The sequence below is a fragment of the Dermochelys coriacea genome, chromosome 8, assembly GCF_009764565.3.
Source record: "Dermochelys coriacea isolate rDerCor1 chromosome 8, rDerCor1.pri.v4, whole genome shotgun sequence".
Lineage (NCBI taxonomy): Eukaryota > Metazoa > Chordata > Testudines > Dermochelyidae > Dermochelys > Dermochelys coriacea.
In genome coordinates, this window is record NC_050075.1 from 108,231,738 (window position 1) to 108,256,148 (window position 24,411).

The 24,411-nt window shown below is 42.4% G+C and overlaps 1 protein-coding gene across 22 annotated transcripts in view; it reads right to left on the bottom strand.

The window, feature by feature from the left end:
* Nucleotides 1–24,411, bottom strand: part of PTPRF (protein tyrosine phosphatase receptor type F) — a 617,705-nt gene that overhangs the window by 364,654 nt on the left and 228,640 nt on the right. For all 22 annotated transcript variants that reach the window (XM_038412822.2, XM_043520354.1, XM_043520352.1 and 19 more), the window contains one exon: nucleotides 10,083–10,242. In XM_038412822.2, the coding sequence (XP_038268750.1) occupies nucleotides 10,083–10,164 (82 nt within the window). In that variant the 5' untranslated portion in view covers nucleotides 10,165–10,242. The remainder of the gene's footprint in view (nucleotides 1–10,082; nucleotides 10,243–24,411) is intronic.

A 24,411-nucleotide genomic window follows, 5' to 3' on the forward strand; every position in this document is an offset into this window, starting at 1 on the left:
CTTACATTTTCATGTGCCAGTTCCTTTAATATTCTTGGATGAAGGTTATCTGGGCCCCCCAATTTAGTCCCATTAAGCTGTTCGAATTTGGCTTCTACCTCGGATGTGGTAATATCTACCTTCATACCCTCATTCCCATTTGTCATCCTACCATTATCCCTAAGCTTCTCATTAAAAACTGAGGCAAAGTATTTGTTTAGATATTGGACCATGCCTAAATTATCCTTAACCTCCACTCCATCCTTAGTGTTTAGCGGTCCCACTTCTTCTTTCTTTGTTTTCTTCTTGTTTATATGGCTATAGAACCTTTCACTATTGGTTTTAATTCCCTTTGCAAGGTCCAACTCTACAGGGCTTTTGGCCTTTCTCACTTTATCCCTACATGTTCTGACCTCAATAAGGTAGCTTTCTTTGCTGATCCCTCCCATCTTCCATTCCTTGTGGGATTTCTGCTTTTTCTTAATCACCTCTCTGAGATGCTTACTCATCCAGCTTAGTCTACAACTCCTGCCTATGAGCTTTTTCCCCTTTCTTGGGATGCAGGCTTCTGATAGTTTCTGCACCTTGACTTGAAGTAATTCCAGGCCTCCTCCGCCTTTAGAGCCACAAGTTCTTCAGTCCAACCCACTTCCCTAACTAATTTCCTTAATTTTTTAAAATTAGCCTTTTTGAAATCAAAAACCCTAGTCACAGATCTATTTTTGTTTATCCTTCCATTTAGCTTGAACGGAATTAGCTTATGATCGCTTGAACCAAGGTTGTTCCCCTACAGCTGTCCCTCAAGAGTGGCCTGCACCCATTATCTTTGTGGCTGATCAGTTGCTGAGTCACCACCAGTCAAGCAGGTTGAAAGTCTGAGAAGGCCCAGCTGAATCAAGGAGTCAAGATCAGTCAGGTTCAATTTTTGGGTCCCAGGAAGTTAGAGCAAGGAGGGCAAAAAGGCAGCACTAAAGTGAAAGTTTAAGGGGATACAGTAACAAGATTCCAGTTTTCTTCCCTGCCAAAGCTTCCTGACATAGTATTTAATATCCCAATGTAAAATCTCCTCAGCAAAACAGAGCTCACTTTGTGTCAAATGTCTACAAATGGCAGCAGTACTTTTTCATTTCTCGGACTTTAGCAATACTAACAATTCTTTATCATCTTACCATAATCTTTGGTTTCCTGGTCTTGACCCAAGTTAGGATCCAAATAACGTGGCCACTGGTAAAAGCCCACATTTGATGTGTGTGTCCGTCCATTGTTATACAGACAGATCCTTACAGGGACAGAGGCCTGTTGACATAAGAAGTCAGCACCTATTTTCTCAGTCCATTTTCAGATATCACTGGTGCAATGCCAAACGCTATGCCATTATTAGCACAAGCTCACTATTGGCCAATTACTTACCCTGTCCTCCCTATAAAATAAATAAATAAAGATGAAGTTCATCCAAAATCTTTAGAAATCAAAATAGTTAATTGGATATTTGCCACATATCACATTCACACCTCAGTTGACATATGCCCTGCCATAGCTCTTCCACCCTACAAGGTCACTTTGGAAGAAGCTTTCTTCTTTAAATCCTTTGAAATTCTGCCTGAGATAATCCAAGACACACGTGGTTAGAAAAGACCTCTGCTGGGTCACTTCGTCAGCCCCTCAGTTAATGGAAGCCATGCCCAGGATGTCAAACACAAAGCCTAATTTAAAGAAAGAGTGATGATGGCCTCTGCTGAAAGTATTGATTTCTTTTCCTGAGACTCCACATATTTTGGTTGAAAAGATTTTTTTTTTATTAAAGCAAGAAACATATTCCAAAGGCCTGAAAAGAGCATCTTTTCCTTGACAATTGAACTGAACGTTAAATGAAATCTGCAAAGCCATTTTTCTGTGGTATAGTTGAGAGCTAGCAGAAGGGGAAGCAGAGAGAGTGCATAAAAGAAAAACATGAGCAAGCTGAGGCAGAAAGTGTAAAACAATCATCCTGAATCAGCTCCAAGCTGCTCTAATGGAATTAGGGTCACCCTGACAGAAACACAGTCAGATCACAGATAAAATTTAATAATTTCTCCACAGCAGTCAACAAAAGCAATAGGAGGGTTTTGAAAGTACTATCTACCAAACTAGCACTATAGATATGTATATATAAAATACATATATCCAATATCCACCCACCCTCATGCTCACCTATCCCTGGTGGTAACTCACCAGAAAGGTTTGTGATGCTGTTGACTCTGTTCCCCTTACAGTGTGGAACCCACAATATAACCCGGGGTGGGCAAACTACGGCCTGCGGGCTGGATCCAGCCTCAGGGCTTTGGATCTGGCCCGTGGGATTGCCACCCCTGCGCTGCTCCTGGCACCACGTCCCTGCAGCCCCATGCGCTGCCCTCGTCTACAGGCATCACCTTCCGCAGTTCCCATTGGCCAGGAACGGGGAACCGCAGAACCCCACAGCGGCCCAGGGACATGGTGCCAGCCACTTCTTGGACCGGTGCTGGACCAGGGCAGGCAGGGAGCCTGTCTTAGCCCTGATGTGCGCTGCTGCCATCCCAGAGCCGCTCCAGGTAAGTGGCGCTGGGCGGGAGCCCAGAGCCTGCACCCCAAACTCCTCCTCCACCCCGCACCCCACCCCCTTCCCGGAGCCCCCTTGTACATCCCAAAGCCCTCCTGCGCCCCAACCCCTTGCCCATAACCCCTTCCTGCACACCATACCCCCTCCCGCACCCCAACCTCCTGCCCCAGCCCTACATTCATGGCCCTGCATGCAATTTCCCCACCCTGATGTGGCCCTTGGGCCAAAAAGTTTGCCCACCCCGATCTAACCTCTTTTCTGAAACAGTGGCATATGGTCAACCTTTGTATTACCCTCCAATTCTTCAGCACTACCATTACTTGCAGCTTCTGTGAACTCAATTCCAAGCAAGTCAATGTAGTAAATTCCCTGCACTACTATGTACTACATATTCAATCTGTTTTATCTCACCCTTCCATGTCTCACTATATGACAGTTGCCTAACTGTCAAAAAGCTACAGCAGCAGCACTAAAATCTGTTGCGACAACAACAACAGACGTAGAAAGTAGGGAAACCCAGGTTATGTGTGGGCTCCTGAGCACAAAGCAGGGCAACAGCCTATTGTCAGATACACGACACAGCTGATCCACACATACTGCCCCCTTTACTCTCAATTATTTACCGAGTCTAGGGGATCTAGAAACAATGATAGTCATATTTTCCCTGTTCTGTCACCTTTTATCAGGGGAACTAGGAGTACTCAACAGATATTAAATTGATCCTGACATCTCTGTAGCACCCTCCAAAATGGCTTTCCAACGGGGAGAAGAAACAGCCACAGTGACCTAGAGGTCACTTCTCACCAATGTTTGTATCAGCCCAGCTCCAAATCCTATGGCAGGGGTTCTCATTCTCTACCTCAAGCTCCAGCTTTCTCCTTTAGAACAAGGATATCACAAGGTTATACACACCAATGTATTCTGCCTTGGCTGCAATGTCCTTTTCTACAAAACACAATTTCCATCTCCAGATAAGTCATCCCTTAATTGGAAGTCTAATTGCTCCCAACCTGCCTGTTCCTCGGACAGAAAGGAAAAATGAAATTGTCCCTTTTTTTTTTTTTTTTTTTTTTTAACTCCTGCCACTGGCAGCTGAGGCACTTCCTTCCTATTTCTCAGATGCTGCGATCCAGACCAATTTGTTTTGAATAGTTTCACCCTGTTATTCCAAAAAGAGAGTCAGTGGGTAGGGATAAAGGAAGAATAGGAATTTAGAGCCACATACTGGGGTCAAACTGCACCTCCACAGAAGCTCTTGGTTAATCTGTGCCAATTCTGGAGGGTGCAGGATCATCTAGGTCACAGCTCTACAAATTTGCCTTCCATGCCAGGAAGCAGCAATTCAATCACTCAGAGCCTGAGAAAGACTTGCCTGCCTCCTAAGAGGCAGCGCTTCACACCCCAACATCAATGTTTGGAATGGGGGTTGTGGAGCAGCCAATTTGCATATTTAAACATGGGGAAGTGTAACATGCCATGGGATTAGCAAAATGTAAACACTACAGAGTATCACTAGAATCAGAAAGGTCCTGAGATACCTTGGACTCCTCCTGCTTTTGTATCTGATGGAGCAACGCTCTTTGTTCTTTCTAGGAGAAGAGCAGGGATAATTATCCATTAGGAACCTTCATACCTTAGCGGATAAGGCTTGCACCCTCTTCTTCTCTCCTGACTTCAAAACAGGCTAAGAACTATTTATATCAGGTGAGGTGAATTAAAAGTTTACAGTCAACACCACTCAGGAGAACATGAGGAAGGGGATAGCTGTGGCATAATGACCATTCATTCCCCCAGCTGTAGTCGTGACCCACTCAGAGAGGCTCTGAAAGAGATTACATTAATCCACCAGCTGTGCAGAAGTGCTATTGCTGGCAAATATTAATTACTCATCTTTCCTCCTATTCCGCCCCACACGTCCCTCATCTTACTTCCATCACCTTGGAGCCCTCTGTCTCCCCTTCACTCAAGCTTAAAAGCTTTTGATCCCTTCCCTCCCTCCTCACAACCAGGCTCTCATCAAGATCCACAGTGACTTTCTCTAGTGTTTGTAAAATTGTAGCTTAATTACAAATCTGATGACAAAGTAAACATTGTGTGAGAAGCAGCTAACTGTTATAACAAGCTGCACTGGAAGCACAAATCAGCCATCTACTGCCAAACTTGACTTTCTAATTTCCAAGAAAAACTGAGAATCCGCCTGATTTTCAAAAAGTACTAAGCACCTGCGCCTCCCATGGACTTCAGTGAGATTTCTGGTTGCTGAGCCTTTCTGAAAAAAATCAACCCTCTGACAGGTATCAGTGGCAGCCAGGAGCTACGTGGAGACACAGGATCCCACTCATGTCATGCACACACATACAGCTGCCAGGCAGAGCACCACTCCTATTCCCCATCAGCTATCCCATCCAATGCTGGTGCCAGACAGCTGTATCAGAGACTGAACTCCACTTATCCATATCTCCCCTGCTCTGAAACCTGTGTTCCGACTTCTCCTTTCTGCTTCATGTGCAGGATAATATCGACAGTCTTGAAGTTTCACAACAAAAATGTGTGGGAGGGAAAGTCACACCAGTCCAGAAAAAGCAGCAGACAGGAAGGTGGTGACTTGGCACCTGCCATGTGTACAGGGAGATGAGGGGAAAGGGAACCTGTGTCATAGGTACAGAGGGAGCGGTCTTACCTTAGACATGGTCCCACAAATACCTAAGGATAGGCCTAGCTAATACAGATGGCTGCCCAAGCTGAGGAATGAAAAGCAAGGCTGAAAAACGAGCCTGCAGAGCTTTCTGCATTATGTGTAACGCATTCACTAGAGCACTCCTGGAACGCATTTTCAGCAGCTCAGTTAGCCAAGTTTCTCCTCTCCTCTCCCTCTGCTCCACAAACTCTCTTTTCATAGCTTTTTTCTAGGGCTGTCAAGCGATTAAAAAAATTAATTGCAATTAATTCTGTGATGAATCACACTATTATTAATAGAATACCATTTATTTAAATATTTTTGGATGTTTTATACATTTTCAAATGTATTAATTTCAATTACAACCCACAATACAAAGTGTATAGTGCTCACTTTATATTTATTTTTATTACAAATATTTGTGCTCTAAAATACAAAAGAAATAGTATTTTTCAGTTCACCTCATACAAGTACTGTAGTGCAATCTCTTGATCATGAAAGTTGAACTTACAAATGTAGAATTATGTACAAAAAAAACTGCATTCAAAAATAAAACAATGTAAAACTTTAGAGCCTATAAGTCCAGTCAGTCCTACTTCTTGTTCAGCCAGTCACTCAGACAAACAAGTTTGTTTACATTTGCAGGAGATAATGCTGCCTGCTTCTTGGTTACAATGTCACCTGAAAGTGAGAACAGGCATTCGCATGGCACTGTTGTTGCCAGCGTTGCAAAATAATTATATGCCAGATGCGCTAAACATTCATATGTCCCTTCATCCTCAACCATCATTCCAGAGGACATGCGTCCATGCTTGTGACTGTAGTATTAGGATTTTGTGTTTTTATTTTGTATAATTTAAAAAGAAGGATAAAGAATTTTGTGTAGCATGTATTAAATGTATTGATGCATGATTTGATTATATTTTGCCAGCCACCCTTTCTGAAAGCAGAAAGGAATGGCCAAGTGTGCCATTGGTAAAGATGCATTAGCCAGAATTTTGTGATTTCAAGGCAGTGACAGACATTTTAGGGTCACCACTTTGTTCTAGGTTTAGCATTTTAAAATAAATAAAAGTATGCAATGATTGTTTTTTCTTGCATTGCAATGTGATGTTCCTATTCAAATGCTTTCTGTAAATCAATCCAGTTTTTGTGTGAATGAGGAATGTGCGTGTTCAAAAATAAGCGTGAAGGCCATCACCGGACCAGATGTTCTAGGAAGGAATGGAGGATGGACGTAGAAGTGCCAGAAAGAGATTCCAACATGCCCCTGTTGAGATGTCAGAGGAAGGCAGATTGATGACTCTAGAAGATGTGGCAAGCAGCCATCAATGGGGACAAAATAGCTGTAATCAAAACCAGCATGGGATAACTCCCTAAAAAACTAATAAAAGAACAAAACAAAGAATGAGAAGGACAATTTAAGAAAACAAGCACTCGTCAAACAACAATTGATTACAGCATGATGGTGCAAAATGAAGGAAAATGGTCCCAATAAAGGAAAATCTCTATATAAACGGGGCTTTGCCATGAGACTTTGGGTTCATCCTGCCAAGATTTCCCCGAAGCACTGCGTCATGACCAACAGAACCCGGCTCCTCCCTACCCATGATCAACCTAGCTGGCCACTAGATTGATCCAGTCTCTGGACTGGTAACTATAACATCAACTTCTGGAGTGAGTGAGTGAGAGACTGAATGCATATGCTAATTGTTGTATTTCCAAGAAATGCAGCGTATTGCCTTTTCCCCTGAAAAAGATCTCGTGTGCTTCTTATAAACATAAGGTGACGGGTACTGCTCGGTAACGATTCAAAGCATTGCAGACCGACGGCTGTTCACTTTTATCATCTTAGTCAGATGCCACCAGAAGAAGGTTGATTTTCTTTTTTGGTGGTTCGGGTTCTGTAGTTTCCACATCAGAATGTTGCTCTTTTAAGACTTCTGAAACCATGTTCCACACTTCATCCCTCTCAGATTTTGGAAGGCACTTCAGATTCTTAATCCTTGAGTCTAGTGCTGTAGCTATCCTTAGAAATCTCACATTGGTTCCTTCTCTGTGTTTTGTCAAATCTGTAGTGAAAGTGTTCTTAAAATGAACAACATGTGCTGGCTCATCATCCCAGACTGATATAACATAAAATATATGGCAGAATGCAGGTAAAATAGAGAAGGAGACATACTATTCTCTCCCAAGGAGTTCAGTCAAAATTTAATTAACACATTATTATTTTAACAAGCGTCATCAGCATGGAAGCATGTCCTCTGGAATGATGGCCAAAGCATGAAGGGGCATACAAATGTTTAGGATATCTGGCACATAGATACCTTGCAATGCTGGCTACAAAAGTGCCACGCAAACACCTCTTCTCACTTTCAGGTGACATTGTAAATAAGAAGCCAGCAGCATTATCTCCCGGAAATGTAAACAAATTTGTTTGTCTTAGCAATTGGCTGAACAAAGAGTAGGATTGAGTGGACTGGTAGGATCTAAAGTTTTATATTGTTTTGTTTGAATGCAGCTATGTAATAGTAAGAAGAAAAGGAGTACTTGTGGCACCTTAGAGACTAACAAATTTGTCTCTAAGGTGCCACAAGTACTCCTTTTCTTTTTGCGAATACAGACTAACACAGCTGCTACTCTGAAACCATTGTTTAACAGTGTGATTAAAACTACAATTAATCATGATTAATTTTTTTAAGTTAATCATGTGAGTTAACTGCGATTATTCGTCAGCCCTACTTTTTTCATTTCTCTCCTGGACTGGGCTAATTATGGCCTGAATGGGGGCTCCAGAACGTTTTGAGCATAGTGTTGGTTGACACAGGTTAAAAACAAGGCAGCACCATACTTCACTCTACTGACATGCGAATCTAGAAGTGCTACAGCAGGGCTACCTCCTCAATCTTCAGCAGCTCCCATCCATTCAAAAATTCCAAGGCCAGAAGGGACCATTGTGATAATCGAGTCTGACACCATATAACACAGACCGGAGAACTGCCCCAAAAAAATTCCTTTTGAACTAGAGCAGATCTTTAAAAAAAAAAAAAAAAAAAAAAATCGAATCTTGATTTAAAAATTGTCAGTGCTGGAGAAACCACCATGACCCTTGGTACATTGTTCCAGTGTACAATTATCCCCACTGTTAAAAAATGTACACCTTTTTTCCAGTCTGCTTTTGTCTAGCTTCAATTTCCAGCCATTGGATCATGTTAGACCTTTCTCTGCTACACTGAAGAGCCCCCTATTAAATTTCTACTCCCCCGTAGGTACCTGAAGGGCCAAAATCCATGTGCTGTTTATGTAAAAACCTGATATGGGATGTGTCAGCTCTTTTTACAGGCCCAAAGTCCAGAGTTTGGTAAAGAGGCCCAGTGAACAATATTAGCTAAGAGAAGTAGAACAAATAAAAGACAACCTTGCTTTTTACTAAGATACGCTTGGTCACCAAAATGCCAGATGGGGAGCAGTAATTGGAGCTCTTATCTGAAGCTGCAAACAGACCAAAGGAATGAAAGCAGCCCATGATGTTTGTGTCTTCTCCTCTGGCAGAGGAGGTAGCCATGCTCTCTCCACACACCAACCTTGAGTTTATGGAAGAGGTTCAAGCATGTCAGTATGAGATATGGCATCCTCCTCCCCTCCCCAGATACCAGTGTCTGCCTTTGGAAGCACAAATGAGCAACTCAAAGACAATTTCTATTGCCACATACTTTTTAATGTTTTTCTGCTTTAACCCCCAAGTATGTACCTGTTGGACAATCAGATTAGCTACTTTATTCCTATGGTCCCCAAATCAGAATTTAACAGATATATTTTATACTAATTGCACTTTAAACAATGTATAAAGTACAAATTGTATGTTACTTGTTAACCTGAAACCATGAGCGGAGACATTATGTAATCTTTGACTATTGGCTACTGTGTTTATCTTTCAGAGTAGCAGCCATGTTAGTCTGTATTCGCAAAAAGAAAAGGAGTACTTGTGGCACCTTAGAGACTAACAAATTTATTTGTTAGTCTCCAAGGTGCCACAAGTACTCCTTTTCTTTTTGTGTTTATCTTGTTCTGCTGTTAGACCTATCAAGGGGCTTGGGACTACCTACTTGTCATTTCCCTCCGCCCATGGAAAATCCATATAATCCAGTGTAATCAATTATTTGGTAGTGTCTCTGAGCCTAATAAGCAAGGTGACACTCTGCCAGTGCTGCGCGTAATAAACTCATGTGCTTGATTCTACATGGTGTCCATTTTGTTCCTTCAGTACTTATGAACTGTGATCAAGTCACCTCTTAACCTTCTCTTTGTTAACTAGATTGAACTTCAGAGTCTCTCACCATAAGGCATGTTTTCCAATCCTTCTCATAGGTCTTTTCAGAAACTTCTCCAATTTATCAGTATCCATGCAACTATCTGACTGGTAGGCTTCAGCAGCAGCATGGAGGTTTTGAGGGTCAATGAAATTAATAAAAGAATGGGGAAAATAAAGTAATGGAAATTCTCTGTGCACTGTAACACCTCCTCGTCCCAGTACAAAGCTGTGTTTAGTCCATTATAGCTGATAAGAATCAAATCTAAGGTTTCAAATTCACAGTCAGACATATTGCTCCCCCAATGCCACACAACTCTTATTGACAGTTTGTTTTTCAAAGTCACAGAAAAGGACAAGATTTTATTTTGTCCTTCCCAGGCATGTACTATTTAATCGCACTGGAAACAAGAGACCATTAGAGTTACTTTTCCATTTATCTCTCAGCACATATCTTAGCCAAGCAGGTGAATATTTGATAGAAGAAAATATTTAATGTTTATGAGGTTTTAGAAAGTTACAGTTTGAATGTTACTTACTGTCTGCCTCCGTTGAAGGCATCAAGCAGCACAGAACTACTGCTGGCACAATGAATACTGGGACACATAAGTTAGGCACCATATTCCAAAACAGAGCCCGTCCTCCTTAGTCTGAAGCAAGTGGCCAGTACATCCAGCATTAAGAAATGCAGACTTATTCCTACAAACAAAGAGAATAGGAGAAAATGCATCAAATCTAAAGGACAAGACAGTAAAATTAGACCCTGGTGCCCCAGTATCTCACCCCAAATCGCAAAAAATATATACGTATCATAAACTCAGATTTTTTTAAACATTGTTTTAACCATCTTTCCTACTTTAACAATGCTGTGCCAATGACGCCCCTGTGGCATGAGACATGTCCTGGTTACACACCTGATTAGTATGTTCCTGGGCCCTGGTTTGAAGCATTGCATGTAGATTATGAGCATTCTGGAAGGAAAGTGGAGCACTGGGGAGATCACTTATCGCACACTTCACTACTCATAGCACTCTTGCTGTTCACAAGCATTTCAGAGAAGGGCTCAAGTCCTAGTTCTGGGGACAAATATTTTGGCTGTTCTTCCTTTTGGGGTTTTTTGTTTTGTTTGTGTTTGTTTTTTTAACCTTTTTCTGAGATTCACAGATATCATAAAAACTTTTGACGGTGATAAGCATTGCATTTTAGGAACGTTACCTTCTGACAAAAACGCAAAGTGTTCAGACAATGGCAGCAACAATGGTGCCCAGCAAAATGTCAGGAAAATCCACCAAGACAAATATTTGCATCCTATCATCTATCTAACAGTCAATGATGTTTCTTCTTCCCTCTATTACTGTATTATACAGTAAATCTCTTCACGTTATATCATACAATACAAAGAAAATTTTATCTATATAGTGCCTTCTACCGCCAAGACATCTGAAGGTACTTTACCCAATAACCTAGTTCTGAACTAGATACGGAGAAATTCTGATTATTCCATCCCTGCTTCTATTATCTCAATATAAAAATAAATCCAACTATGCTCAGAAGCAGGATTCTGCATGCTGAAAGAAATGCCCTTCGTAACAGCCTGACATCCAATTCTCTTCTTGCTAGTATCTAACTCCTAAATCCTCATTTATCTCCCACGAAAGTGTTACTGAAAACCCTATTAAGATGTCCTGCTCTGCAGAGACAGATACAGATAGTTGTATCATTACCAGCAGCATCAACTTTATTTCAACAGGAAACTCAATTCAAGCCCCAGTTGGTGTGCCCAATGTTAAACAGCTCTGTAAATATGAATAGCACAAGAGAATGAGTGCCTGGGCTAATAATGAAGATTATGCCTCTAACTTCTGCATGTGCTGTTAACTTATTTAACCTGATAAAGCAAGAAAAATTCTGCAGCATGCTTTCGCAGCACTATTACATCTGACTCATCAGCAATAGAACTGTAAGAGGGCTACTCTCCCCACAAAAGGCGCTAAGTATTCAAAATTACTGTGCCAAAACTAATATTTTGTGTCAAATTCCACCTCTGATCAGGGCAGAAAATGTGAGAGGTTTACAACTAGCTTAGAAGGCAGCTTGGATATTTACCAGCCTAACTTTTGAATGAGTCATTTTTTAAGAGTATTGGCTCAGGTCTGTCTACCAGACAATGCTCAGAAGTCGCGTGATCAGCAGCATGGTTTCTCATGTTCCTCATTTAGAGAAAACTTACAGAGAAACTCCAACTAAGAAAACAGATCTGTCTCCTCATTCCTGTCTCTCTTCAGAAAACTAATTCAAATTTGCTCTAGTCTCAGGTTTGACAGATTTATGACTTTTCAGGCCCATGAGCTGGACATAAAGTGCAACATAAGAAATTGATGAATTTATCAGTTGTCCCATAAGGTATTTTATAGACTTGCTCTTTTTGCAACCATTCACTCCCTTAAACTAATTTACCATCTTGGTTAAGAGAAACCAAAGTTCTTAGGCAAAATTGTTCTTACCCACCCCAATCCCCATTGCCCCATGGCCAATAAAGCCCCATAGTCACTCTTTGCCCCTCAATAGGAAGAATCCTCCTCCTCCCCCCCCTCCATTGTTGCAGTGTATGTGGAAAAACTGTCTACATACAAAAAGAAAAGGAGTACTTGTGACACCTTAGAGACTAACAAGTTTATTTGAGCATAAGCTTTCGTGAGCTGCAGCTCACTTTATCGGATGCATTCAGTGGAAAATACAGTGGGGAGATTTATATATACAGAGAACATGAAACAATCGGTGTTACCATGCACACTGTAATGAGAGTAATCACTTAAGATGAGCTATTACCAGCAGGAGAGCGGGGGGGGAGGCGGGAGAAAACGTTTTGTAGTGATAATCAAGGTGGGCCATTTCCAACAGTTGACAAGAATGTCTGAGGAACGGTGGGGGGGGGGGGGGATAAACATGGGGAAATAGTTTTACTTTGTGTAATGACCCATCCACTCCCAGTCTCTAATCAAGCCTCAGTTAATTGTATCCAGTATGCAAATTAATTCCAATTCAGCAGAATTCCAATTCTCTCGTTGGAGTCTGTTTCTGAAGTTTTTTTGTTGAAGAATTGCCGCTCTTAGGTCTGTAATCAAGTGACCAGAGAGATTGAAGTGTTCTCCGACTGGTTTTTGAATGTTATTATTCTTGATGTCTGATTTGTGCCACAAATACTCCTTTTCTTTTTGTGAATACAGACTAACACAGCTGCTACTCTGAAACCTATCTACATACAATATTTAAAACCATCTACATTGGAATGCTTTAATTTTTTATAAATCTAAGTAACTGTCATTCTGTTTTGAAACTGAAAACATGAAAAGGGCCTCTATTTATATGGTTCAGCTCTCCCATTTTTAGAAGCAAATAGCTCTCCCCAACCAGACAACTTAGTATTTGATGCACTGTGATAGAAAGTCAGTTTAAGCACAATTAACCCTTGGGAGGCAGATGTTACCCATACCAGAACAGCCGGCAGGGGAAAAAATCCTGAACCAAGACTGTTAGAGGAGCTCTTCCCTTTGGTGCAGGAGTGGTGTCAGAAGAAAATTATCTACAAACAAGTGAGATAAGTTTGACAATGAACTAAGCAAGAACATATAGGCTCAATGCAGGGACAAACATTGAGCAGCACAAATTGAGGTGAATGAATGATCTATGATCTGCTGACTGTTCACCTTATTGTTTTTCGTCATCTCCTGCTCAGAATCCCATGCCTTTTCCCAGGCTGCAGTCCCTTACATGACAGAGTCTCCCATGTACCAAATGACCTCACTCCCCTTCTCTTTCCCATCCCTCTCTTAATTTCACTTCTTTTGGCTAGCATCCCACTACTAAGCTAGGATCTGTGAGCAAAGATACTACTGGGAAAGTTCCTTCGCAGATTCCCATTTCCTCATGTGACAAACATGAAATCCAAAAAGAGCGGGACTAAGCATCACAGACAGCAGGCTCTATGTAAACAGCTCTGAGTTTAGCATTCTCAAAAAGAAAAAAAAGCACTGAATTTTTAGGGTGCCAAGTACCCCTCTTATCTGTAATTTGGCAGAAAAACTAAAAATCTGATAAGAAAACACAACAGACACAGTAAACCAGCAAGAAAAGTTGGACTAGTTTAAAATAAAACCAAGAGTATCAGTGTTTCAAAATAGCAGCCGTGTTAGTCTGTATCCACAAAAAGAAAAGGAGTACTTGTGGCACCTTAGAGACTAAAATTTATTTGAGCATAAGCTTTCGTGAGCTACAGCATCCAATGAAGTGAGCTGTAGCTCACGAAAGCTTATGCTCAAATAAATTTGTTAGTCTCTAAGGTGCCACAAGTACTCCTTTTCTTTTTAAGAGTATCAGTGGTTCCTATAGTGCTGGGCAATACAGGGAGCAACCAGCTCTGTTAGGAGAAGGTTAACTCTAAAACACTGAGAGAAATCATAACCAGCATTGAATAGACCTACTCTGCTGATTTTGTTGAATGCTTTGGTTAGGTCCACAAGGGCGATGTACAATGGCCGGTTTTGCTCTCTGCACTTTTCTTGGAATGATGCAGAGAAAATACCACGTCTATAGATGACATGATACATTACATACATTAACGCAGTCTATAATGGTACCTTCTACTTTTCTTTCTACGCATGTTTTTCACCGGGACATCTGTGTGCCTATGGAAATGGGAACTGTTCCCAACTAACTAATCCAGTAATCCTGTCTGACAGTGGGCCATACCAGATGCTTCAAAAGAATGTGAAAGAGTCACTCTACAAAGGACAATTACAGAGTAGCCTGCCCATAACATATCATTTAGTGTATGACCTATGCCATGATGGAAGGTTTATAATATCTCTAATTTAAAAAAAATAACCTAATCTAATGTAACTGTGAATATTCTCAGTGGTAGATTTTGGTATTACTCCTCCTGAAGGATGTTGAACTTCCTTATACTGTAGTCACTACTAGTGGTTCAACTACAGTTACTTCTTGAACCTAACTACTGTGGATTGCAAAAGGCTAAGCTCAGAACGGCCTCTTCTCTTGTGTGCTCAAGAACTAGTTTTTCCAAGAAGTAATAGTTAACAGAGTTGAGAAATTGCTTCTCTAACCTATGCTGTGACATGATATAATGATCAGTTTATATACAGGTAGTTATCACCCATAATTACTGCTTTATTAGATTTAATTTCCTTTTTGATCTCCATCAACATTGCACATGATCCTTTTCCAAATCAGGAGGCTCTCAGATAAAATAGTGAGGAGGGTTAAATAAGCAAGCAGGTAGATGGAATATATCCACACAACTGTATTTGTATTCATAACTAAGGGACTGTGAAAAGACAAGTTTTTCATGTAAACATTCTTCACCCTGAACTAAAGCAATAAATGTTCTCCATCTCCTATAAGATAATCAAGACATGGAAAGCCAATGATAAAATAATAATGTCAAGGGAAAAAGTCTGATTCTCATTTACACTAGGCCCTCGTTATATTGGTCTGCAAAATGCAAATATAATGTATTCAGGCTGAGCAGTGTAAAGGAGCCTCAAAGTAAATGAGAATCCGCCCCTAGCATTAATGCACATTTAAGGTTGAGATATCAGGCACTCAAATGAGGAAATTCAATGTTGATGTTGAGAACTCATCCTTAACTCTGTTTTTTGTGGTTTACAATGAATCTCTCCCTCAAATTGTTGCTGCATACATACAGAAAACTAAACGTGAATTTCTTATACAACATTCTTTATAGTAAGTTATATAACACTACCAGTCTTCATACCCCGCTAGGCTTAAGTCTATCACCCTCTTATGTGCTCAAAACAATCTGTTTTTGAAGAAAATCGATTAATACATATTACAACTCTTCTTTATTTGGTAGATTAATATGGTAGGCTTCAGAGTAACTTCCTGCTTGAAAGGCCCAGACAGCTGCATCGAGACTGCAGCAAATCAAACACTTTGGGATGAACAGACTGTCGTCCAACACATCCACCTTTCACACCACATGGCAAGTCCCCAGATCTCTGTCCAGCAGAAAAGGCCAAGATTTATTCCAGGGCTGTCTTTCTGCTCATATTTTCCTGAAGACATGTTTGCATTATTACCATACGAGTCTGCGCACTACAGAATCTGCCTCATGTGAGCACTGAAAGCTCACAGTAGAGGAAGACTGCAACGCTCCTGGGTGGCTATTGTTCCATGCTGCCTGCTAGTCTTCAAGAAAATGCAGCCTCATCCATTTCAGATTGGGAAAGGCAGAGAGGAAGGGAGAGGGCAAGAACACACTATCCATCCTAATTGCATCAGCCTGTACAATTGCCCCCATGACCATGACAGTGAAGTACAGAGGCTGCTGCAATAAAGTTAAAAAATAATTACGTGCAGCACTGATACAGGAAGAGCTCCTAATTATCCCTCCATATTTCTCACTGTGCCTCGTTCTTTGACCGTTTCAGTCCCCGTTAAGATCTTCATTTTCCATAAGGCTCACTACAAACTTACTCAGCTTGTGCCTTGGTATCTGGATGACACCGATTACTATAAAAACTACGTGACCAACAGTCAAAACTGTGAATATATGATGGTCGCCTATCAGTTTATGACAGGTCTCACAGTAGCAGCCATGTTAGACTGTATTCGCAAAAAGAAAAGGAGGACTTGTGGCACCTTAGACTAACAAATTTATTTGAGCATAAGCTTTCGTGAGCTACAGCTCACTTCATCGGATGCATTCAGTGGAAAATACAGTGGGGAGATTTATATACACAGAGAACATGAAACAATGGGTGACATGAAACAAGCCGTCAGGAACAGTATCCCTGATAATGTCACGGCAAACCTGGTGGCTGAACTTTGTGACTTTGTCCTCACCCATAACTATTTCACATTTGGGGACAACGTATACCTTCAAATCAGCGGCACTGCGATGGGTACCCACATGGCCCCACAGTATGCCAATCTTTTTATAGCTGACTTAGAACAATGCTTCCTCAGCTCTCGTCCCCTAATGCCCCTACTCTACTTGCGCTACATTGATGACATCTTCATCATCTGGACCCATGGAAAAGAAGCCCTTGAGGAATTCCACCAGGATTTCAACAATTTCCATCCCACCATCAACCTCAGCCTGGACCAGTCCACACAAGAGATCCACTTCCTGGACACTACAGTGCTAATAAGCGATGGTCACATAAACACCACCCTATATCGGAAACCTACTGACCGCTATTCCTACCTACATGCCTCCAGCTTTCACCCAGATCATACCACACGATCCATTGTCTACAGCCAAGCTCTATGACTCAACTGCATTTGCTCCAACCCCTCAGACAGAGACAAACACCTACAAGATCTCTATCAAGCATTCTTACAACTACAATACCCACCTGGTGAAGTGAAGAAACAGATTGACAGAGCCAGAAGAGTACCCAGAAGTCACCTACTACGGGACAGGCCCAACAAAGAAAACAACAGAACGCCACTAGCCATCACCTTCAGCCCCCAACTAAAACCTCTCCAACGCATCATCAAGGATCTACAACCTATCCTGAAGGACGACCCATCACTCTCACAATCTTGGGAGACAGACCAGTCCTTGCTTACAGACAGCCCCCCAACCTGAAGCAAATACTCACCAGCAAGCACACACCACACAACAGAACCACTAACCCAGGAACCTATCCTTGCAACAAAGCCCATTGCCAGCTCTGTCCACATATCTATTCAGGGGACACCATCATAGGGCCTAATCACATCAGCCACACTATCAGAGGCTCGTTCACCTGCGCATCTACCAGTGTGATATATGCCATCATGTGCCAGCAATGCTCCTCTGCCATGTACATTGGTCATACTTGACAGTCTCTATGTAAAAGAATAAATGGACACAAATCAGATGTCAAGAATTATAACATTCAAAAACCAGTCAGAGAACACTTAATTTCTCTGATCACTCGATTACAGACCTAAGAGTGGCTATTCTTCAACAAAAAAACTTCAGACTCCAATGAGAGACTGCTGAATTGGAATTAATTTGCGAACTGGATACAATTAACTTAGGCTTGAATAGAGACTGGGAGTGGATGGGTCATTACACAAAGTAAAACTATTTCCCCATGTTTATTCCCCCCCTCCCCCACTGTTCCTCAGATGTTCTTGTCAACTGCTGGAAATGGCCCACCTTGATTATCACTACAAAAGGTTTTCTTCTCTCTTCTCCCCCCCGCCCCACCCGCTCTCCTGCTGGTAATAGCTCATCTTAAGTGATCACTCTCATTACAATGTGTATGGTAACACCCATTATTTCATGTTCTCTGTGTATATAAATCTCCCCACTGTATTTTCCACTGAATGCATCCGATGCAGTGAGCTGTAGCTCACGAAAGCTTATGCTCAAATAAATTTGTTAGTCTCTAAGGTGTCACAAGTACTCCTTTGCTATCAGTTTATGGTGGCTTTTACTGCTATACTACAGGGATAACAAACATGTTAGAACAGCAGTCATGACTGGAGTACAGGTATTGAAGGTATATGCTGTTCAGGGAAGACAGAAATAAAGGCAGTACAGTAGCATTGTGTATTAATAAGGAGGTAGACTAAATAAATTAGAAGTGATGGAACATCACATGCATCCAACAGATATGATAATCTTCACTTTCCAGGATAACCCCCGCCCATGATCTGAAACACCTGTTTATTTGTTCATCTTTAACCAAAAAGTGAGGAGGAGGTCGTCTGTTTTACAGGAGAGGACCAGGTTTGACTTTTTATTTACTCTAGAACTTCCTACTATCACAATTACAAGGATGTTTTCTTTATATGACAATTACACCTCACAAATTTTATATATCCTCTTTACCAAGGGAATTGTCCCATACTAATAGGGCGATTCAAGATAAACCTGGGTCCTAAGAAAAGATCCACCTGAGAAAGTGATGTACCTCACAAAGAAGTGCCTTTTTGTAATGAAGAATTTTGGTTATAGCAAATGGAAAGACCTTTGTAAAAAGGCTCATTCTATCTGCTATCTGTAGAAGCTTCACTACATTGCTATTGAAGTTATTCACTCTTTCCTTCCAGGATAGAGCCTTTAAGTGACCTTGTGTAAGTCATAAAGGGGATATATAACGTGCAGCCTCCTGGGATACCATTCAGTAACATTTTACAAGAAAAGAAATTACTGCTAGTTGGTTTTTCAACTCATTCATGCACTAATGTTCTGAAATATACACTTGGAGTCATTAGGATCGGATTCAACACACACACACTTTACAACACTTAGGAGGGAAGCCATTTTAATTCTGTTAGTTGCCAAAACTTAAATTCCTGAAGGCAAAAGCTTGATGTAGAAAGGAACAAAGCAAATTTTAATGGAAAAAATGTTAGCTTGTTTCCAGATTAAGGAAAAACAAAGGAAACCCTCATGTGGCATTCAGCAACTAAAACTCGAAGGAAAGGTAATAGCTAATCTATGCTCTTAAACAGAGCTAATACTAAAGTTCACCCACTGACAGAAGACATAGCATCATCTTATTAATCAAATCCAAGCATATCAAATTAACAGAAGTATGGAGTACTGCTCTTCAGCAATTGCACCCCTTAGCAGATATTGTTCTGGTGCTTGAGACATTTATCTAAGGCCATGGGACCTCATCAGCTATCCAGGCCTTTGTCACCTGCAGATTGGATACAGCAATGAACACCATTATGTGCAACCCCTGAACATCACTCCGAAATTTCACTTCATGTGCGAATCGGCTGCCTGCTTTGCTTAGATGTTTGTCATATTAAACTTGCACATTTCAAGGTATTGGGCTTTGAGGTATACAACTCTATATGACTTGCACCCCAGCTATCCAAGACACTGTCCCTCCATATTCCATAAACAGAGCTGAGGCTATGACTAACCGCCTCTAAAGATGCGTCTGGGAGCCAGACACAGAACCTTCACTGTGAAAGAACCTTCAATGACTTAGGTACATCCTCTATTGGTCCAAAAGGCAGAGGTTTTTTTTTTTTTTTTAAACCTTTAGCCCTCTAGCAAGGACCATGTATTTACTCAGCCTTTCCCCTGAAGGCATGGTACAAAGGGCAAAGTTCATTTTACTGGTCTGTTCTTAACGAGCTCTCTTAGCTCTGTTTTAATCCAGTGGCTTTCAATAATAATGCATCTGCACCACGAGGTAAAAACCAGCACATTTTATAGATTGAATACATACAAAAATTAATTCAAATATTAAAACCATAAAAAGTTTATTACATTTTAATTGTTGCCTGGTGGTGCCTGGCTGTATTTCTAAAGAAGCTACCATTAACAAGGCTATCTAATTATGCCTATGCACAAAGTAATCAAGGTCAGCACTGCTCTGGTAATAGATAAACTGCTGCTGCACAGCCAGGTGAGGGAGTACCACGCACTTTAAATGTCCATTCACCCCACCCTTCCGTGTATTTGTATTACTGTAGCACTAGCAGACTTAGTCATGGACCAGGAACCCGTTGCACTAGGCAGTATACAAACATGGAACAAAAAGGTGATCCCTGCACCAGGCCACTTATAATTAGGGCTCCTTGTCAGTCTCGGGGGTCACGGAAGCCATAGATTCCATGTCTTTCTGTGACCTTTGTGATTTCTGCAGCAGCTGGTGTGGCTGACCCTAGGGCTGCCTAGGCGGCAATGGGGAAAGCCACACCGGCCGCTGCTGGAGCGGCTCTGCAGCCAGCCGCTCGGGCGACCCCGCAGCAAGCCGCACTGGCCGCTACTTGGGCAGACCCGGGCAGCTGGCCCCGGGGACCGCCAGAGCAGCAGCCAGTGCAGATGCTCCTGGGACCACCTGCAGCTCAGTGGTCCCTGGGGCAGGTGGGCAGCCCTGCAGCCAGCCACACCAGGATGGTGAAGCAACCCTGGACAGCTGGCCCCGGAGAGCACCTGAGCAGCAGTGGGTGGGCAGCCCCAGGGGCGGCCAGAGCAGCCGCTGCTCGTGGCCCTGGCAGCTGGGGCCACTGGCCCTCAGGACCCCATCCAGCAGCAGCAGACCCCCCCTGTGCCCCTTCACATCACCCCCAGAGCAGTGCCACCCTGCCCCAGAGCTAAGATGTAGTCAAAGGTATATAGTACAAGTCACGGTCACGGGCTGTGAATTTTTGTTTATTGCCCATGACCTGTGCATGACTTTTACTAAAAATAGCTGACTGAATCGTAGCCTTACTTATCATTGAAGGTGTATGTCTATATTGGCATTTTGTCCGTATAACTGTACCACACCCCTCTGAGTGACATAAGTTACACCAACAAACGCCAGTGTGGACAGTGCTATGTCAGCAGGAGACGTTCTTCCGCCAACATAGCTACCGCCACTTCTTGGAGGTTTGAGCGAGAGGTGTAGCTCAAAACCTTGTTGCTTTCACCAACAGAAGTTGGTCCATAAAAAGCATTACCTCACCCACTTTGTCTCTCTAATATCCTGGGACCAACCTGTCTACAATAACACTGCAAAAGAGCATTCTGGGGTAAATATACAAGAGAACAACCCAGGAGTCCCACTTTGCTTTAGTATGTAGCTTTAGCATGGGGCATCTCAGGCCTTAACCTTCCACTTGTGTCTTTGACAATTGTACTCTTAAGAGCTATGTGGGACTGAAACCTGTGGGGAAGAAAATCTCCATCCAACTCTCGTGCACTGTGACAGCCATTTTTCCTTCAAAGGGTGCTCTTGAGAAGAGCTTTGAATCAACTGCAAATATTTATCATCCGGTTTTTATTTTATTTCCTCTCGCTGCCTTTTAGAAAAGCTGAATCTTAAGTAGGCCCGGGGGGAGGAGGGGGTAAGGTAGCTGTGGAGAAACATGGCACACAGTCCATTATAGGAAACAAAGAGAGCATACAGTGGAGTTTGCCTGATGCAGCTGGTATCCTCTCTACCTGCATTCACAACACATTAAGTTTTTGAACTAACATTGAAGACATGAAAACATTTGCAAAAACATCAATAAGCAGCTCATTAAGTGGAAGAACCGAATACCCAAGCACTGTCAGAGCTGGATTAGTGATCCAACTCTGCTTGGAAGATCTTGGCACTACAGAACATATTTTACACAAAACAGATGGTTTATGAGAAGTGGTTTGTTTTTTGCCCTTCTAAGAGATTCTGTAAAGGGGTTTAAATAGCTATCCACTGAAACTCACTTTGTCGAACCCCATTAGAATATTGCAATGAAATCTAATTAATGATAAAAGAAAAAGATTGATCTATCAGTTCCATTTGTTACAGAATCCATTACAAAACAGATCCCACAGGAAGTAAAAAAAAGTGATGTGATCAAAAATATCATTCACTCTAACCTCAGCTGTTGAAGATATACCACCACAAACACCTTGCAACAGAATCAGGGACATTTCTAAAGTTGCCAGGTGTCCAGTTTTCGACCAGAACGCCCGATCGAAAAGGGACCATGGCTGCTCCAGTCAGCACCGCTGACCGGGCCAATGAAAGTCCAGTCGGAGGCGCAGCAGGGCTAAGGCAGGCTCCCTGCCTGCTGTGGCTCTGTACGGCTCCCAGAACCAGGAGCATATCCCCCCCGTCCAGGTTCCTACAAGTAGGGGCAGCAGCTCTGCAGCTCCCATTGTCCGGGAACCGCAGCCAATGGGAGCTGCACGGGCGGCGCCTGCAGATGGAGCAGTGCACAGAACTGCCTGGCAATGCCTCTGCATAGCAGCCGGAGGGGGCACATGCTGCTGCTTCCGAGAGCAGCTTGAGGTAAGGACCGCCAGGAGCTTACACCCTTAACCCACTCCTGCACCTCAACCCCCTACCCCAGCCCTGATCCCCCTCCAAATCCCTTGATCCCAGTCTGCACCACCCTCCCGCACCCCAAACCCCTCATCCCTCCTCCCTGCACCCCAACCCCCGTCCCAGCCCTGACCCCCTCTGAACCCTTTGGTCCCAGCCCGGAGCCCCCTTCTACACCCTGAACTCCTCATTTCTGGCCCCACCCCAGAGCCCGCACCCCCAGCTGGAGCTCTCATCCCCTCCCACACCCCAACCCCCAGACCCAGCTCAGTAAAAATGAGCGAGTAAGGGTGGGGAGAGCGAGCGACAGAGGGAGAGGGGGATGCAGCGAGGGGGGGCAGGACCTCGGAGAAGGGTTGGGAGGGGGTGAGTCCTCAAAAGAGGGGTGGGGCAGGGAGCAGGGCAGGGTGTTTGGTTTTGTGCAAGTAGAAAGTTGGCAACCCTAGACGTAACCAATAAAGGAATCCTAGTAGTACACTTACCACTACACAGCTTCATCAGATTTCTGCAGAAATCCTATCAAGTCTTGGAATGGAATTGACAAACATGTCTTTAATATCTATGCAAGTGCCCCCCAGTACACAGCTAAAGATCTCAAGTCAGCTATCACAAATATCAGACTGTCTCAGATAGTGTCCAGATTTCCTCACACAGAATGCACTATAGACTTCAGCCTCAGTATCAAAGCTGGAGATGTAATCTTTTGTACCTCTTTCTGGACCAGTCATTACCTCCTCCAAACAGAGGTTTGAGCCTTCCCAACCTCCCATTAGTTAGGGGAATGGACCGAGCAGACTTATCTGCAATGTTCCCTCTAATTTTTTACATCCATGTGCAGAATGAATTTTGTTATGTGCACCAGTATCGAGGTAATGTGCAGATATGCGCCACCAGTAGAAACAAAAAACCTAGATATAATATATATTTTTAAAAAAAGTTACCATAGGGATAAACACTCCATCCAGGACAAGTTAGGCATTTTAGAACTAACTACTCAAAGAATTAAATGTAAACGTAAGAAAGAAATTAAAATTATGAAATACAGAGAGAGAAAATGTAGGGCTGGAAGGAACCTCAAGAAGTCATCAAGTCCAGCCCCCTGCACTGTGTCTAACTAATTAAATCTAGGCTATCCCTGACAGGAGTTTGTCCAAATTGTTTTTAAAAAACTTCTAATGACAGGGATTCCACAACCTTCCTTGAAAGCCTGTTCCAGAGTTTAACTATACTTACCGTCAGAAAGTTTTTCCAAATAGCTAACATAATCCTTGTTACAGATTAAACTAATTACTTCTTGTCCTACTTTCCTTGGTTATGGAGAACAACTGATCACTCTCCTCTTTATAACAGCCCTTAACATATTTGCCGACTTACCAGGCCATGCCCCCCCTCCCCGTTTTCTTTTGCTCAAGACTAAACACCCAGTCTTTTTAATCTTTCCTCAAAGGTCAGATTTTTTCAACCTTTTTATCATTATTGTTACTCTCCTCTCCCTCTCATGTGTCCACATCTTTCCTGAAGTATGGTGCTCAGAATTGGACACAGTGCCAAATCATGTCTTACATAAGATACCTGTTAATACACCCCAGAATGACATCAGACTTTTTCACAGCCACATCACACTTGACTCGTATTCAATTTGTAGCCACTATAACCCCCAGGTCCTTTTCAGCACTACCACCACCTAGCCAGTTAGTCCCCATTTTGTAGTTGTGCATTTGAGTTTCCATTCCTATGTGAAGTACTTTGCACTTCTCTTTATTGAATTTATTCCTGTTGATTTCAGATCAATTCTCCAATTTGTCAAGGTCCTTTTGAATTCTAGTCCTGTCCTCTTAAAGTGCATGCAACCTTTCCCAGCTTGATGCCCTCTGAAATTTTATAAGCATACTCTCCACTCCATTAAAGTCATTAACGAAAATATTGACTAGTACAAGACCCAGGACTGGCTCCTGTGGGACCCCACTAGATACGCACTCTCAGTTTCATAGTGAACAATTCATAAGTACTCTGAGTATGGTCTTTCAACCAGCTGTGCACCCACCTTATAGTAATTTCATCTAGA